General features: G+C 38.8%; 1 protein-coding gene across 1 annotated transcript; it reads right to left on the bottom strand.

The window, feature by feature from the left end:
* Window positions 1-14,593: 14,593 nt before the first annotated feature.
* Window positions 14,594-15,160, bottom strand: LOC130962865 (uncharacterized). The gene has a single exon (XM_057889022.1). It carries the CDS (start codon window positions 15,158-15,160, stop codon window positions 14,594-14,596), a length of 567 nt encoding a protein of 188 aa, XP_057745005.1.
* Between the last annotated feature and the right edge of the window lie 4,409 nt (window positions 15,161-19,569).

Here is a 19,569-nt window from a genome sequence, read left to right as displayed (position 1 = left end):
TCAAGTTTGCCTCAAACTTAGACTCAAACGTGAGGAAGAGTGCAACCACAACCTGAAGGGGTATACTTCCAACAAGAATAACTTGAGCTACAGAGCTCCAAATGAGGGGATTCAAAAAGCAATGGAAAGTAGGAATCAAGAGCTTTCCAAGAATATATGGCACTGCATGGTGGACACTAAAATTGAGGGAGAAAACTGCCCCGAAATATGCATAAACGAACATGGTGTCAACCTGCAGTGAGGCCAACTGACCTCTGCACCTTCGATGGAGTATAACACGAGCTGTGAAGCTCCAAACTATGCGCTCTCAGTGGCATTGAAAAGTAGACATTCAGGGATTTCCAACAATATATAATAGTATGGGGTAGACAATGCGTTTGAGCCTCCAGAATCTGGCGTTTTCGACCACGTTTGAGGTAAACGTCGCCTCAAACGTTGCACACCAAAGCCAGCAAACCTGTCCCCTTCAAAGGAGCATAACTTGAGTTGTAGATGTCCAATTGAGGTGATTCTAATTGGTTTAGAAAGATGACATTTAGAGCTTTCTAACCATATATAATAGTCTATAGTGGACATGAAATGGGCAACGTTGACAAGAGGACAAAGTAGCATCCCAAGACTTGATGTGCAACAAGTGTCAACATTGGAGTTCACGTTTGCGCCAACGTTTGCCTCAAACGTGAGGTCAAACGTTGGCAGAGGAATATCCTGGAGGAGGAGCTAACATTTGCGCCAACGTTTGCCTCAAACATGAGGTCAAACGTTGGTTGAAGATTTCCTTGGAGAGGATCACATTTGAGCTCACGTTTGACCTCAAACGTGAACTCAAACGTGAGTGACAGCAAAGCTCGCTCTGCATGATGCCATTACACGAAGACGTTTGAGTCAACATTTGCCTCAAACGTTGAATCAAATGTGAATGCTCCAGAGTCCAATTCGCATGCATATTTCTTCTCAAAACCAAAAGGCCAAACCCAAAGCAAGCTAAGCCCATTATCATCACTCAAAGGCACAAGGATCAATTAGCTTAGGAATTTATTTTAATTGTAATTTGTTTAGTTTTCATTTTTCATTTTCATTTTTGTAAAAGCCTATATAAAGGCATTAGTTTCATTCCATTAGGGAGGCTGGCTCCATTAGGGAGTAGTAGTAGTAGATAGCTCTCTCTTTTAGTTTTCATTTCTGTTTTGAATCTTGGGTGGAGATCGGAAGGAATTCTGTTTTCATTCTCACCTTGAGAATTCTCTCTGTTTGCCTGTCTACAAAATTTCAGTGAATTGTGATTTGAATCAAAGCTCTCTTTACTGCTTTCATCTTTATTTCTTCTTCAATCTGTTTGCTGTTGGATCAAGGAAGGGATTGAGATCTAGACTTGTTTTCTAGTTTCATTGAACTCCTGAGATCTTCAACCTCTCATTTATATTTTGCAATTGAGCTAAGCTGCTCTCTGTTTTGATTTTTCAAGTGAGTTTCCTAATCTGTTTGAGTTTGCTACATCATTTACTTCTCTGTTTGATTGCTATTTACACTTTATTGTTTGATTTCTTGAATCCCAACTCCCAAAATCCTTTTACTCTTCCTGCAATTTAAATTTCTAGTTGCTTGATCTATTGCTTTCTTTAATTTCCAACACCCACTCCCCTTTATATTTATTGCAATTTACATTTCTTGTCAATTAAGATTCTTGTCAATTTACATTTCTTGCTATTTACGTTTTTGTCATTTACTTTCTGCACTTTAATTTTCCTTGCACTTTACATTCTGCTGGTCACATTTCATCCAATTCACCAATGTTAGCTTGACTAAACTAATCACCCACTAAAGTTGCTTGATCCATCAATCCCTGTGGGATCGACCTCACTCTTGTGAGTTATTACTACTTGATGCGACCCGGTACACTTGCCGGTTGGATTTGTGTGTTAGAAATTCGTTTTCCGTAAAAACACCCATCAAGTTTTTGGCGCCGTTGCCGGGGATTGAATAGATTGACAATGATTAAGTGAGGTAGTAGTTTAGATCAAGCACTTTTTCTTTAATTTTGACTAACCCACTAACTGTTTAAGGATTTGCTTCTACTAACCCACTAACTGTTTGAAGTTTTGTTTCAATTGACTACACTCAATTTTCAAAAGTACCACTGTGTGTTCCGTTTGTTGATTTATATGTCACAGGAAAGAAAAGAGGCCAGAGGGAAGGCTATCATTGAAGAAGGAGTTTCTGAGAAAGAAGAACACCACAACATGAAGCCGCAACTCATTACACTAATCAAGAACAATTGCTCCTATGGTGGAAATCCATTGGAGGATCCTAAACAGCACATATCCATTTTTCTGAGGACTTGTGGTGCTGTCAATCTCGATGGTGTAAATCATGATACCTATAAGCTCTTGTTATTTCCTTTCTCACTGAGGGATGAAGCGGCACAATGGCTTGAAACCTTTCCCCAAGGAAGTATCACTAGTTGGGATGATTTGGTTGCTAAGTTTCTAGCCAAATTCTCCTCATCCCAACAAAACATCAAGATGAAAGAGGGAATACATCCATTCATACAAGGAGAGGAAGAACCATTGTTCAAAGCATGGGAAAGATACAAGAAAGCAAGTGACAAAGTGGGTTTCCAAGCGTTCTATGAAGGATTAACCTCAGAAACAAGAAGAGCGGTGGATTACTTCTCAGACGGCCTACTCAAAGCAACAGCAACCGGCCAAGGAACTGCAGAATTCAATGACAAAAGAGCCAATAACCAACACTCATTTGAGAAACCACAGAATGCAATTTTAGAAAAGGAAGTGATGAATCTTGAAGGAGTAAAGGCAGTCATGAATCAAAACAAACAGCTACACCAGCAAACTCAGCAACAATTGGAGTCAATAGCTAGACAAATTGATTTTCTACATTCTACTACAGTGAATGCACAATTTCCACCATGGAAGCCACATTCTTATCTAAGAATGGGGGAATATCAACATCAGAAACAAAGGGGTCCCAATATAGGCAAACCCATGATCACAAACAACCAAAGTCATCCATCCAATAATGCCAAACAAAACCAATGCTCATAAAACATGCACCCTCAATCTCATAACAATCCACAAAATCCACAGAATACCTTTGCAACACCTCCCTTTTACCCACACAATACATGTGGAATTCCTTCGCAAGGTTTTCCACAGCCACCAGTCCATCTCATACATTTGAACCACTCTTAGAAGATCACTAACTTGGAAATTTCAATAGAGAGAATGATGGAGCATCAAGAGGTGACAACAAAGAACCAGGAAGCTTCAATCAGAAGAATTGAGAGGCAGATGGAACAACTGGCCAAGTATCTTGCAGAAATGGGTGAGAAGAGGGCAAATACTTTCCCCAGAGCCACTGAAGACAACCTGAAGGACAATGAAAAAGTTGCTAGGTGGGAGAAATGGAAAGAAATCATGGAAGGAAGTGAGAAGGCTATGGGAAAAGAAACAATGATCAAAGAGAAGCACCACAGAGAAGTTCCTCAAGAAAGAATAGAGGAGAGAAAACCCACAGTAAGAGGAAAAACTCAAAGGCAACAGAATTCTCAACTTCCATGATCAGAGGATGGAGAATGTCAAGCTAGTGACAATAAAGAAGCGCTTGTTGGGAGGCAACCCAACCGGAGGTAACTATCATTTCATATCTACTTCAATAAAAAGGTTAATTAGTTTCATCTATAATGCAAGGAGCTAAGTTTGGTGTTTCACACCAAAACAATTTAAAGAGAAAATGAATGATTCTAAGTTTGGTGTTCCACCAAAATCCCATCATAAAATATATTCTCACCTTCTGCATGATGCTAGCTTCAAGTATTTAGATAAACTAGTTAACTATTCTGCTGTTTCCTAGTTTTCAGTTTTATTGCTTTGGAAAAAGAAAAAAAAGAGTTTCACACATGGTTAATTTGATGCATGAGAACCATTGGCAAGGTACTAAGTGATGACAAGTCATCATATACCCATTTTTCAAGCTAATTTCACTTGTTTTGTTAGTCTTTATGCACTTTCTTGCTTCTTAAGTAAGTGATTTGGAGTGAAAATGCACAACTTCTTTAAATCAAGCAACCACCATGAAATTAATGTTAATCCATGAGGTTTAAGCTAATTTTAATTGAATTTTAATTGATTTATAAGCCTCTTGAATTTAGTGATACTTTGAGTGGTTGTTTTGGTTTATTGTAGGTAAAGAAAAGAAAAGAAAAGGAAAAGCGTGGCCTAAGAAGTGTAGCCCAAGCAAAGGAAAGTGTGGTCAAAGCAAGAGGAAGTGTGCCGCATGCAAAGGGGGAGGCAAACATTGCCCTCCACAAGGGCACACTGCCCTCTAGGAGGGCAATATAAGGGAACCAAGCAAGGAAGGCAACTCTGCCCTGCCCACTACAAGGGCAGAGCACAAAATTGTGCCTTGGAACCAAGAAGAAGAGAACCTTGCCCTGCCCTCCACAAGGGCAGTATCGGGCTCACTAAGGAAGAAAATCAAAGGAAAAATGTCACCCATGCATGCCACAAGAATCGAACACGGAACAAGGAAGAAGCAAGGAACTAAGGTTGAGTGCCGTGCCAAGAAACCAAGGAAATTAATTGAGCGTGTGTTCCAGCCGTGTTTCGAACACGGGACATCAAAGTGGAAACACTGCCCTGCCCTCCGCGAGGGCAGGGCAGCATTTTGTTGGTGCATGGATCTGGCGCACCAAGAGACATTTCTGGCGCACCAAATCACTCTCCTGGCAGCACCAGCGCGCATCACAGCTCAATCCTGGCAGCACCATATTATTCTGCCCTGCCCTCCGCGAGGGCAGGGCAGCATCCCATGCACCAAGGCAAATTCTGGCGCACCAATTCTTGATTCTGGCAGCACCAATAGCGCACCAATTCAATTTCTGGTGCACCAACTTTTCCTGCCCTGCCCTTGGCGCGGACAGGGCAGCATTCTGCGCACCAAGGCTGCACCACGCCGCACCAACAACGCACCAAACTCCAAATCCTGCCCTGCCCTCCGCAAGGGCAGGGCAGCCTCCTGGGAGCAACTTCTCATGGGCCGAAAATTCAAATTAAAACCCCATTTTAATTCATTTCTTCACCAAATCAAAAGCCCATCCAAATCCCAAAATCCAAGAATAGAAAGTGTATAAATAGGAGCTAGATTGATGTAATTAGAACTTTTTTTGACTTATCTTTGGCTTAGCTTTTGAATTTTGCATTCTCTTTGAGCTTTGAATTTTTGGCAATTGTTCTTGAGAGACTTGACCGAGAGTTCAGAGGATTAAGGGAGAATTGACTGATCTCCTTCCTCATTCTTGCTCGGCCAATTCTACTCTTCTGTTTCTGAGTTTTGGGTGTGAGAAATTGAGGAAATTCTGTCTCAATTCCCATTCAAACTCTCTTCAAATCTTTTTCTGCACAATTCAATTTCACTTCTATTACTTTTACTGCTTCTTCTTCAATTATCTACCAATTGCTTTGAGAGCTTGGATCTAGGAAGGCAAATAGAGATCTAGGCTCTGCTACCTAGTCTCTTGAGACCTGAGACCCAATTTTACTTTTGGTTCTTCTGTGAACCCTGCTGCACTTTAATTTCATTTTCTGTTTGAATCTCTGTTTGATCCAATTCATATTCTACTTAATTAATTGTTGCAATTTAATTTCTCTTTGTTTAGTTTTTGCAATCCCAGTCCTCAAATCCCTTTTACATTCAAGCAATTTACATTTCTTGCCATTTAAGTTACTGCTATTTACATTTCTTGCACTTTAAGTTTCAGTCATTTACTTTCTTGTTCTTTAAGATTCTGAAGTTTACTTTCCTGCTCTTTAATTTACTGCAATTTCCCCCTTCCCTTTACATTCCAAGCAATCTATCTTCTGTTAAATACAACCCACTCAATCAAAACTTGATTCGCTTGACTAAATCAACCACTAAACTAAAATTGCTCAATCCTTCAATCCCTGTGGGATCGACCTCACTCATGTGAGTTATTATTACTTGATGCGACCCGGTACACTTGCCGGTGAGTTTTTGTTGGATCGTTTTCCACACATCAAGTTTTTGGCCAACCATCTTCAAAGATGCCAGGGAGTTTGTCCACCAATGTAATGAATGCCAAAGAGCAGGAGGACTAACAAGAAGGAACGAGATGCCACAGAACTTCATTTTGGAAGTAGAATTGTTTGATCTATGGGGCATTGATTTCATGGGACCCTTTCCCCCCTCTTATTCATTCAGATATATCTTGGTAGCAGTGGAGTATGTTTCAAAATGGGTGGAAGCCATAGCCACAACTACCTGTGATGCACAAATTGTCCTTCAATTCCTAAAGAAGCACATCTTTACTAGATATGGAGTACCCAAGGGTCTCATCAGTGATGGTGGTGGTCATTTTTGTAATAGACAAATGGAGAAACTTCTCCACAAATATGGAGTTATTCATAAGGTAGCCACACCATATCATCCTCAAACTAATGGGCAGGCAGAATTAGCAAACAGGGAACTGAAGAAGATCCTAGAAAAAACAGTTGGTAGCACAAGAAAGGATTGGGCTAGGAAGTTGGAAGATGTACTTTGGGCATACAAAACAGCTTTCAAAACTCCTATTGGGAAGTCCCCATTTCAACTGTTATATGGCAAATCTTGTCATCTCCCTGTAGTGCTTGAGCACAAAGCCTTTTGGGCCACTAAACTTCTAAATTTGGATTCTGAAGCAGCAGGACAGAAAAGATTGTTGCAGCTGAATGAGCTAGATGAGTTTAGGCTAGAAGCCTATGAAAATACCAAGATATACAAGGAGAAAGCTAAGAGATGGCATGACAGGAAGATTTTGAAGAAAGAATTCAAACCTGGACAACAAGTAGTCCTGTATAACTCACGGCTCAAGATATTCCCTGGCAAGCTTAAGTCTAAGTGGACTGGTCCATACTTGGTGACTAAGGTTTTTCCTTATGGGAGTATTGAATTGTTAGATGAAGCAACAAAGAGTCGGTTTACAGCAAATGGTCATAGAGCAAAACTGTACCTAGGGGGGCAATGGAACAAAGAAAAGGAGGTCCAGAACCTAAATCCCCCTTGAAGCAAAAATAGATGATGTCAAGCTAGTGACAATAAAAGAGCGCTTGTTGGGAGGCAACCCAACCTGAGGTAGTTTTCTTTTTCATAGCTTTTTCAATAAAAATATTGAATAATTGGTATGCATTGCAAGGAGCTAAGTTTGGTGTTGCACACCAAAACAATTTGAGGGAGAAGGAAAACTTCTAAGTTTGGTGTTCCACCAAAAATATCATTTAAAAACACATTCTCACCTCTTGCATGATTCTAGCTCCAAGCAATCAAACACATTATTCAACTGTTGAATTGTTGTCTAGCTTTAATTTCATTAACCTTTAGCAAGGATACATGGTTTCAAATATGGTTGACTTGTTGCATCTGAGGTAGTGGCAAACAATTAAGTTTGGTGTCCCTACACCAAAAATCAATCCTTGAACCACACTCAGTTTATGCATACTAACCATACAATCAAGGGCTTGAGAAGCAAGCAACTTTGAGGATTATGCAGGACATGAGTCAACAATTGAAGACATTATGCATCTTAACTCAAAGAAAACACAACAGAAGGAAAAATCAAAGGGCTGCAACTTCAAAGGTTGTATCTAAAACTTAATCCTTGCTGCTGTGAAATGTTTTGAATCTGGAAACCATTGTATGTCTTGCTAAAGTGTTTATCTAGCTACAAGTGAAATTGTTTGTTAAAAATGCTAAATCTGCATAATGCTTGTTATCCATCACTTAGATTTAAAAAATTGTTTTGTTGCCCATATGCTTAAATAAAAGAGTTTGGTTTGAATTGAAAAGTAAAATATCCAATGTTGCATAAGCATGAATGGAAGTTGGTGGTGGTATATGTGTTTGATTAAATGCATAACTCATGAAATAATTGTTGCATAATATCATTCTCATTCAATTGTGAGTTAGCTTGCTGTTACAAAGACTCTTATCAATAATGAAAAAGCCCTTGGCAACAAAAACAGAAAGAAAAGGGAAAGAAAAAGCCAAAATGGCAAGAAAAACAAAGAATAAAGGTTGGACACCAATAGCTTGGACCTTAGGACATATGCCTGTGGTGTTCTTGTACTAAGATATGCTTGGATGAGTAAATTCTAAGGGGCATTTTAAAACCCGGTCACTTAGATCAACTGATTTGGGATGGCCAATTGAAAATCCACAATAAAGAGCAACTTAGATACAGAACATTTAGTTATCCAAAGAGATGCTGGGCATCAATGATCCTAGGAAGAATTAATGAGCCATGTGTCTGTGGTGGAAAGATGTTGAGTAAAAAGAAAAAGAAAATAAAGCCAAAGGCTAATACTGCAACATTTGACACCAAACCTCCAAAAGAATAATAAGCTTGTTAAGCATTGTAAGCCAAGGAAAGTTAACAAGGGAGTAATTAAAAAGTGAGTCTTCTAACAGCAAGTTTAGCAAGCCTTTGAGGAAAGATGTGTATTATGTAGCAGCAACAATAAGTGAGTTGTCATTGTCTGCATAAAGACCCCATAAATCAAGTTCTGCTATATGCCTAATAAGGATATGTGTTCTTTTCTTATTCATGTCATTTACTCTTATTTTTTGATGCTTGCTTGGGGACAAGCAAGATTTAAGTTTGGTGTTGTGATGACAAGTCATCATATACCCATTTTTCAAGCTAATTTCACTTGTTTTGTTAGTCTTTATGCACTTTCTTGCTTCTTAAGTAAGTGATTTGGAGTGAAAATGCACAACTTCTTTAAATCAAGCAACAACCATGAAATTAATGTTAATCCATGAGGTTTAAGCTAATTTTAATTGAATTTTAATTGATTTATAAGCCTCTTGAATTTAGTGATACTTTGAGTGGTTGTTTTGGTTTATTGTAGGTGAAGAAAAGAAAAGAAAAGGAAAAGCGTGGCCTAAGAAGTGTAGCCCAAGGAAAGGAAAGTGTGGTCAAAGCAAGAGGAAGTGTGCCGCATGCAAAGGGGGAGGCAAACATTGCCCTCCACAAGGGCACACTGCCCTCTAGGAGGGCAACATAAGGGAACCAAGCAAGGAAGGAAACTCTGCCCTGCCCACTACAAGGGCAGAGCACAAAATTGTGCCTTGGAACCAAGAAGAAGAGAACCTTGCCCTGCCCTCCACAAGGGCAGTATCGGGCTCACCAAGGAAGAAAATCAAAGGAAAAATGTCACCCATGCATGCCACAAGAATCGAACACGAAACAAGGAAGAAGCAAGGAACTAAGGTTGAGTGCCGTGCCAAGAAACCAAGGAAATTAATTGAGCGTGTGTTCCAGCCGTGTTTCGAACACGGGACATCAAAGTGGACACACTGCCCTACCCTCCGCGAGGGCAGGGCAGCATTTTGTTGGTGCATGGATCTGGCGTACCAAGAGACATTTCTGGCGCACCAAATCACTCTCCTGGCAGCACCAGCGCGCATCACAGCTCAATCCTGGCAGCACCATATTATTCTGCCCTGCCCTTCGCGAGGGCAGGGCAGCATCCCATGCACCAAGGCAAATTCTGGCGCACCAATCCTTGATTCTGGCAGCACCAATAGCGCACCAATGCAATTTCTGGCGCACCAACTTTTCCTGCCCTGCCCTTGGCGCGGGCAGGGCAGCATTCTGCGCACCAAGGCTGCACCACGCCGCACCAACAACGCACCAAACTCCAAATCCTGCCCTGCCCTCCGCAAGGGCAGGGCAGCCTCCTGGGAGCAACTTCTCATGGGCCGAAAATTCAAATTAAAACCCCATTTTAATTCATTTCTTCACCAAATCAAAAGTCCATCCAAATCCCAAAATCCAAGAATAGAAAGTGTATAAATAGGAGCTAGTTTGATGTAATTAGAACTTTTTTTGACTTATCTTTGGCTTAGCTTTTGAATTTTGCATTCTCTTTGAGCTTTGAATTTTTGGCAATTGTTCTTGAGAGACTTGACCGAGAGTTCAGAGGATTAAGGGAGAATTGACTGATCTCCTTCCTCATTCTTGCTCGGGCAATTCTACTCTTCTGTTTCTGAGTTTTGGGTGTGAGAAATTGAGGAAATTCTGTCTCAATTCCCATTCAAACTCTCTTCAAATCTTTTTCTGCACAATTCAATTTCACTTCTGTTACTTTTACTGCTTCTTCTTCAATTATCTACCAATTGCTTTGAGAGCTTGGATCTAGGAAGGCAAATAGAGATCTAGGCTCTGCTACCTAGTCTCTTGAGACCTGAGACCCAATTTTACTTTTGGTTCTTCTGTGAACCCTGCTGCACTTTAATTTCATTTTCTGTTTGAATCTCTGTTTGATCCAATTCATATTCTACTTAATTAATTGTTGCAATTTAATTTCTCTTTGTTTAGTTTTTGCAATCCCAGTCCTCAAATCCCTTTTACATTCAAGCAATTTACATTTCTTGCCATTTAAGTTACTGCTATTTACATTTCTTGCACTTTAAGTTTCAGTCATTTACTTTCTTGTTCTTTAAGATTCTGAAGTTTACTTTCCTGCTCTTTAATTTACTGCAATTTCCCCCTTCCATTTACATTCCAAGCAATCTATCTTCTGTTAAATACAACCCACTCAATCAAAACTTGATTCGCTTGACTAAATCAACCACTAAACTAAAATTGCTCAATCCTTCAATCCCTGTGGGATCGACCTCACTCATGTGAGTTATTATTACTTGATGCGACCCGGTACACTTGCCGGTGAGTTTTGTGTTGGATCGTTTTCCACACATCACTAAGTTTGGCGTTCCCACACCAAAGTAAGTTCAAAAGCCCACAAATAAATCATGCATGCTAACCATTTTAGAGTGCTTGGGGAACAAGCAACTTTCAAAGTTTATTGTAGGCAGTCACTTGAATCTAAGAAAGGATTAAGCACCATCAACCCAAGAGACAAAGAAGGATACAAAGATCAACAATGGCGCTGAGAAGGAGTGAAGCAAGTGAACTCCAATAGGTTGTATTGTTAAGTGACTGTCTTCTATTCAAAACTGTTATGATTGGAAGTGATATTGTACCCCTGTCTGTCTGCATAATATAGTTTTTCTATAATCTAATAATTGAGATGCTTGAATAATCACAACCCTATACTCTCCAAACTTGCTTGCACTCAATTTCTCAAGAATGCATCACATGAAAGTTCTTTGAAAAGAAGGATTGAGGAATTAAACAATTTTGAGGCAAGCAAAAGATTAGGAGAAGTGGTGGTTCTAGTTGTGTGATTATGTATTGAGGTTGCATGCTTATGAAAACTTGCATGGGAGCTCATAGGCGGGACATAGAGTTCAAAGAAGTATTGTGGAGATTCTCAAACATTTATTGATCCAAGAAGCAGTAGCAAAAAAAAAAAAAAAGAACATGGCCCAAGGCTCTGAGCATCAATTACTGGGCAGAAAAGATAAAAAGAAACAAGAACTCAAAGAGTTATTATCCTAGTAAATGCTTGTGGTCGAATTATGTCAAAGAGAGAGGCTTGAGTAAATAAATCCTTAGGGGTGCTTTAACACCTAATACCTTAAAACCAACTGGTTTAGGAGTATTGATTGAAAGCTTATCTAAAGAGCCGCTTTGAGACATGACACTTAGAGTCAAAGTCAAAACACAGCAACTATAAGCTGCTTCAAGGTGATTACATATAAAGAGATCTCCATGATATCATTTGGGTGAAATTCCTAAGACCTATGACTTCCAAGATGTGGGGACTAGTAAACACTGAAGCCCTTGCATAAACATATGATTCAGAGTTCACTCCACTGTCAATTAATCACTTCACTCACAGAGCATTACATGTCATTCTTCAATCTATTCTAATCTGACAGAATTTTTGAGCTTAAATTCTTTTCTTGCTTGGGGACAAGCAAGCTTTAAGTTTGGTGTTGTGATGACAAGTCATCTTAGCCTAGTTTCACTAGTCTTTTTCCTTTGTTTTCAATAGGTTTTATGCACTATCTTAAGCCATAAGTAAGCCAATTGGGTTGAAATTCATGTTTCCTTTGATTCACTCAACCATGGATAAATTGATGCATTTTCATGAGTTTTTGTGCCATAATTGCTCATATGACAAGAAGAAGAATAACTCTCATGACTATGGCATAGCTTTGATACAATTGTTGATTGATGATAGGAGGAATAAAGCTTGGAAGAAGGTTACAAGAATGGGCTTGAAAAGAGGGATCAACGTTTGAGCTAACGTTTGCCTCAAACGTTAACTCAAACGTGAAAAAAAGATGAAGAATACCCTGGAAGGAGCCAACGTTTGCACCAGCGTTTGTCTCAAACGTGAGGTCAAACGTTGGCGCCAAAAAGATGAGAAAGAGCACCCCTGGGCACAGCAACGTTTGAGCCAACGTTTGCCTCAAACGTGAGGTCAAACATTGGCTACATTTTGGCAAGAAAGAGCATGGAAGAGCACCCCTGATTGATGGTTTAGATGAGCCGCATTTGCGCCAACGTTTGCCTCAAACGTTAGGCCAATTGTTGGCCAAAAAGGAGCTTGGGAAGACCCACGTTTGAGCTCACATTTTACCTAAAACGTTGGCTCAAACGTGGATGACAGCAAATGGGCTATCCGCATAATGCCTCACACAAGGGACGTTTGAGTCAACGTTTACCTCAAACGTTGACTCAAACGTGAATGGTTCATGGCCCGGTTCACAAGTGGATTTCCTTCCAACACCAAAAGCAATCAACGGAGGCTACTATCAACCCAATTCCATCAAATCCAAGGCCCAAATTCAAGGCTCTATGATCATTTTGAAGAAAGTGTATAAATAGCTTAGGATTTGAAGTTTTAAGGGAGCTTTTCTTTTAGAGTTTTCTTTGAGAAATTTCATAGTAGAGAGCTTTTGGGTTTTGAGCTATTTTGAGATTCTGAGTCTTGGGAAGGAGAATTGAATTCTCCTCCTCTTAGTTTTCTTGTTTTCAATTTCAATTGCAACTATCTTGAGTCTTGGGTGTTGAAGAATTGAGGAAATTCTGTCTCAATCTCACCTTGAGATCTCTCTCTTTTTCTTACTACAACTTCTGGAAATTGAACTTGGATTTACATTTCTACATTGCTCTCTTCTTTAATTTGGCATTTGCTCTCTGAATTTGGATTTAGGAAGGCATTGAGATCTAGACTTAATTATCTAGTCTCTTGGGTCCTAAGATCTATTGGTTTCCATTTTAATTTTCTTGTTTAATTCCTGCAGATCCAATTCCCATTCCCCTTTTATTTTTCAAGTCATTTATATTTCTTGCACTTTAAGTTTTTGCAATTTACATTACTTGCGCTTTAAGATTCATCTCTTTTTCTTTTTGTTCCCTTTAATTTCCTGCAAATCACCCACTCCCCTTTACATTCTCTGCAATTTAATTCCTGTCAACACAATTTCACACAATCAACACTTGTTTGCTTGACTAAATCAACCACTAAACTAAAGTTGCTCAATCCTTCAATCCTTGTGGGATCGACCTCACTCCCGTGAGTTTTATTACTTGATGCGACCTAGTGCACTTGCCAGTGAGTTTTGTGTCGGATCGTTTTCTTCACATCAAGCCTTCTTAAAGGTCATGGTGCCTATGGTACAAGGTATTGAGAACTTCCCAGGGTCCTGTCTCTTTTGAGGTAATCTCTGCCTAGACAAGTCATATAGTTCTTTGGTGAGCAAAGGGGGTTCATCCTCCCAAGTCTCATTACCAAATAGCTTGTCATTTAGCTTCATGATTGCTCCAAGGTATTTAGCAACTTGCTCTTCAGTGACATCTTCATCCTCTTTAGAGGAAGAATACTCATCAGAGCTCATGAATGGCAGAAGTAAATCCAATGGAATCTCTATGGTCTCATTATGAGCCTCAAAACCAAGCCAGTTTGGGCCATCAAATCTCGGGCAAAATATGGACTATTATACATTGCTACAAAGCCCAAGATGTATACTTTCCAACACAATTAAGAGCGCACCAATTGGGCTTCTATAGCACCGGAAAATTTACTTCGAGTGCAGGGAGGTCAGAATCTAACAGCATCTGCAGTCCTTTCTCATCCTTTGAATCAGATTTTTGCTCAGGTTCCTCAATTTCAGTAAAAAAATACCTGAAATCATAGAGAAACATAAAAACTCATAGTAAAGTCCAAAAATGTGAATTTTGCATAAAAACTAATAAAAATATGCTAAAAAGTGACTAAAACATACTTGAAACTACCTAAAAATAATGCCAAAAGCGTATAAATTATCCGCTCATCACCTCCCAACAAGCACTTTTTTATCGTCATTAGCTTAACGATTGGTCTCTGTCAGGGTGGATTGTAGTGCCTTAGGTCCTCTCCTCTCATAGTGAAGCTATCTCCACTTGATTCCTTGATGATTTCTACATGCTCCAAGGAGAGGATCTTTCTGATTGTGTACACTGGAGGTAACTGAGATGGAATGACAGGGAGATGAGGTGGAATCAGTGAAAAATGGATTGATATCACCTTATCCCTTGGGGAGAAGTCCTCTGTGGGAACCTTTTTATTTTTTCACCTCCTTGGAATCTTCTTCATTCTTTTCTCTCCTTCAAGTAATGCTTCAGCTAAACTTGTGTCAGGAGGGTTCTTCTTTCTTGTCTTAAGTGAGGATTGTGACCTAACTCCTCCTTAGTTTCCTCAGTCTGTAACATCATCTTTACTGCTTTCTTCTCTTTCAGGCATGACTTCAGATTCTTTGGGGTTGTTTCATTGGGTGCTTCTTTCATGTTTGCATCACCAAATTCAACCTTCATGCAGTCCTTCCCTTGATCTAGATCATGTGTTGGTTTAAAGACATGGAAGGTGAGTTGCTCATCATGTATTCTCAATATCAACTCACCTTGCTCCACATCTATAAGTGTTCTGGTAGTGGCTAGGAATGGTCTCCCTAGAATAATTGGATGAAGGTAGCTTTCTTCCATTTCAAGAATAACAAAATCTGCAGGTAGGAAGTACTTCCCAACCTTCACCAGTATATTTTCAACCACTCCTAGTGCTCGTTTCTGGGTCTTGTCAGCCAACTGAAGGATCACATCTGTGGGTTTTAACTCATTAATTTTTAGCTTCTTCATGAGAGATAGAGGCATTACATTAATGCTTGCTCCCAGATCACAAAACCCTATATCAATCATTGTCTCTCCTATTGCATAAGGGTTGCGAAAACTCCCTGGATCCTTCTTTTTTGTAGGCAAGTCCTTCTACATGATGGCACTACATTCCTTATTCATTACCACTATTTGTCCTCCCTTTAGGGTACTCTTCTTAGTCAGCATCCCTTTCATACATTTAATGTATGTGGGCATCTGTTGCAGGGTCTCAAGGAATGGAATGTTGACATAAAGAGACTTAAATATGTCCAGGAATCTAGTGTATGTTCTTCCCTTCTCACCTCCTTTGAGTCTCTAGAGGAATGGTGCTTGTGGCACATAAGGTTTAAGAACTTCCTTCTCTTTTGATTCCTCCTTTTGTTCAGGGCTGGTTATTTGTTCTGCCTTTTCCATCTTCTTCTTTGGAACTTCTTAGGTATGCTCTGCTGGCTTACTAATTTCTTCTTCCATATCCTCCTCACTTGCAAGGGTTATTGCTTTGCATTCATCCCATCTCACTTTTGTTGTTTCTCCTCTCGGATTCTTCTCAGTGTCACTTAGGAAGCTGTCAGTAAACTTTGGGAATTGTTGAGATAGATACCCTCCTTGAGATTCAAGTTTCTTAATGGTTTCTTCTCGACTTTTCATACTAGTCCTCACTTCATCCTTGAATGTTTTGTTATCCTGGACCTCCTTGCAAATATTTTCAAGAATGCCTTCAATCCTGGATAGCCTATCCTCGGATGGTGGGTTAGAAGTGGGATGTTGGGGCTGGTTATTTTGGGCTTGGTATGGTGACTGGGAAGAATTGTTTTGTGTGGCTTGATATGGTCTTTGGTTGGGGTGTTGGTAAGTGGAGTTGTTGAACTGGTTAGAATTGTGGAGTCTGTGATCTTGGCTCTGGTTTTGTTGGTTTCTCCACCCAAAGTTTGAATGGTTCTTCCAACCAGGATTGTAAGTCTTGGAGTATGGATCATGCGCTTGTCTTGATGGATTCCCAATATAGTTGGCTTGTTCCCAGTCAACTCCTTCCTCTGTATTCAACTCTGCCTATGCTGATGGCTAATGGGGGAAAATCATCGGTAAATCTTTTCACTAAAATAATCACGTCGTAAGTATAGTTCTAAACCGACAATTCAACCTCAATCAAATTTAATATGTTTGTCACTTAAGCAAACCAAATAAAATTAACCAAAGTACTAACCCTCGGGTCGTCTCTCAAGGAATTGCAAGGAAGTATAGTTTATTATTAGTTATGGGATTATATCTTTTTGGGTTTTGAAATAGGAGACAAGAAAGTAAAAATGGCAAGAAGATAAACTAATAAATAATAAAGCTCTTAGTAAGGATCGAGGATTAGAAATCCTATCCTTATTATCGTTATGAATTGTGATGGTAATTGCCTTTTGCTTTCACTTAGTCAACCTCTAACAATGAAGGAAAGTCAAGTGAGTAAAGTTAACTTAAGTTCACAAGTCCTAATCAAAGATTAGATTTAGTGAAGGCTAAGTCAACTAGCAAGTCTCAGTTACCAATCAACAAAAGACCTTTGATAACTCAAGAGTCTCTAAATAATCAATCCAAGGCAAGAGCATGAAAATCTAAATAAAAATCCTCCTAAACATTTTATCAAACACTTGGAAGGCATAACATCAAAACATAGAAAACTAACAAGACATCGAAAAATCTAAACAAACCAAACTAAAGAAATAAAATTAACAAAGCAATTGAACAATAGGAAACATGAAATATAAATTGCACTGATATGAATAAGAGGAAACAAAAAGAATTCATAAACAAAATTGGTAACATAATGGAATCAATGATATAAGTAGATAAACCAAAGTGCTAGAATAAATAAGAGTATAAGAAAACTAAATTAAAGGAACATTGAACCTGAATTTGAGAAGAAATAAACGTAAAACTAAGAGAAACCCTAAAACCTAGAGAAAGGAGAGAGTCTCTCTCTTTAGAAAATAACATCTAAACCTAAAATTATATGAATGAAAGTGTCTCCCTAATTCCCCCACTCTGTAGCCTCTAATCTGTGTTTTTGGGCTTGGAACTGGGCCAAAACCAGCCCAGAAATCGTCCCCAGCGAGTTCTGATATCTGCAGCATGTGACGCTTTATAACGCGTACGCTTCACCCACACGTACGTGTCGCTCGTCTTCTGCACTAGTCACGCGTACGCGTTGTCCATGCGTTCGCGTCGCTGCCAGCTTCTCAAAACTTCATTTTTTTGTGTTCCTTCCACTTTTGCATGCTTCCTTTCCATACTCTAAGCCATTCCTGCCCTATAAACCCTGAAAATACTCAGCAAACATATCACTGCATCGAATGGTAACAAGAGAGGATTAAAATTAGCAAATTTAAGGCCAAAGAAGCATATTTTCAATCAAAGCACAAAATTAGGAAGGAAAATATAAAACATGCGAATTCAATGAATAAGTGTGAGAATAATGTATAAAAATCCCCTAAAGTAAGCACAAGATAAACCGTAAAATAGTGGTTTATCAATCTCCTCATACTTAAACATTAGCATGTCTTCATGCTAAGCTCAAGAGAACCTAAAGAGTGATGGCAAAATGGTAGAACTTATGCAATACAACCTATCTAAATGCAAGCTACCTACAGGCATCATGCTATTCTAATTACTATCTATATATATAAGCATATATATGGTCAAAGTGAGTCAAATTTCCAGGAAATCATATATGTATAATCACGGGCTAAATTAATCACATCAAACACATTCATAGTTGAATTGAGTTACTTAAAAGAATTCACAAACTTGCAAGACATGCAATGATCACGCATGGACATATGGAAATGAGCAATTGAATCCTCACTAGATGTGTATAGGCACTCTAATCACTCAAGTGTTTGGGGTTAAACCACTCAAATCACCTCTAATCATGCTTTCAAAAACTTTGTTCTTCATCCAACCAATCAACAATTATCTAGTGTACAAATGCAAATATCATGAGGATTTTTCAAGGTTGTAATGAGGCTAAGGGAAGGGTGAGGATATATGTATGGCCAAGTGAGCTATCATATGAATCTTTGACTAACTTAAGTTCTCACCTAACACATACACACACTCTATACAATTCTAAAGTCAAGCTTAGCCACCCAAAATCTCACTTTTGCATATTTTTACATACTCATGTGTTAATTTTAATTCCACCATATTTGCATTGATTTTCTTATTGAACTTAACAATTTTCTCTTTTTCTCTTTTTTTTCTTCCTTTTTTTCTATATATATGAAAGCGTAATACATTAATTCATATGGTTTTTATCATGTTACACGAGTATACACCCAAATTCTCAATATATGTCAATAAAAACAAAACACATTCTCATCAACCAAAGTTTTCACATTTTCCCACACTTAGTTGACACACACTTACTCTCTTAAGCTAACCAAAGATTCAAATAGGACAATTAATTATTTTTCTGCTTAAGGCTAGTGATTTGGTAATATAAAGAATAAAAAGGGGTTAAAAAGACTCAATGTGGCAAACAAAGGTAAATGAAATGGTAGGCTATTTGGGATAAGTGAGCTATAATCAAATAATGGCCTCAATCACCTAATTGCATTAATATACACTAAATAATAGACATATAGAATGGAACAAACTAAAGATTGCAATGATAGAGAAGAAAATACACAAGAATAAAAATTATGATTAAATAATGTAACCATGCAGTTAAGCTCAAAAACTCACGGGTTGTGTGTTCTTAGCTCAAAAACCATATTCCAAACTATTTATATATATCATGCAAGTTTCAAAAAAAAACTTTAACTCAAATCAATGTGAATCTTACTACCCTTTTTTAAGAAAAAGAAACCTTCCTTGAAAATATTATCAATTTGACCAACATTTCTTATATACATATCCTAAATGAAATGATTATGGAAAGCAAAAAATTCTTAATTCACTCCCTATTTTCAGTCAAACCAAATTCGCATATGCAAAACTACAAAAGGGTAAACTAAGCTCAGTAATCCACATTTTCCCAAATCACAACTAAAATACTAAAAGTGCAATTCAAACAAAAAATCTAAGATATATGCAAGCCCAAAGTGCAAAATGCAACAAAGAAAAAATAAACAAAAGTAAAATAAAATAAAAATGTGCAAGTACTAAAAATAAAACAAAATAAAGCAAAATAAAACAAAAGTCTGAAATGGTTCACCAAAATATAGTCCGCCGGAGACGACGACCTCCCCACACTTAAATTACAGCATCGTCGTCATTGCTCCTTAATCAAGCTAGGTAAGAAGGATCGTCGCCTACTGGTCCAGTGTCAGCTGCGGGTGTCTGTGACATTGTCAGATGCTCGACTGAGGCCCCTCTGCTGTGAAGTCTTCGGCTGTGCCTCCTCCTGCTCATCCTCCTCCTCAGAGTGCTCCAAGGGTGTGTCAGGCTCAGAAGGTATGTCAGTA

The sequence above is a fragment of the Arachis stenosperma genome, chromosome 2 (assembly GCF_014773155.1).
Source record: "Arachis stenosperma cultivar V10309 chromosome 2, arast.V10309.gnm1.PFL2, whole genome shotgun sequence".
Lineage (NCBI taxonomy): Eukaryota > Viridiplantae > Streptophyta > Magnoliopsida > Fabales > Fabaceae > Arachis > Arachis stenosperma.
Note: the sequence above shows the minus strand (reverse complement) of the source record. Positions and strands in the feature narration are given on the sequence as shown.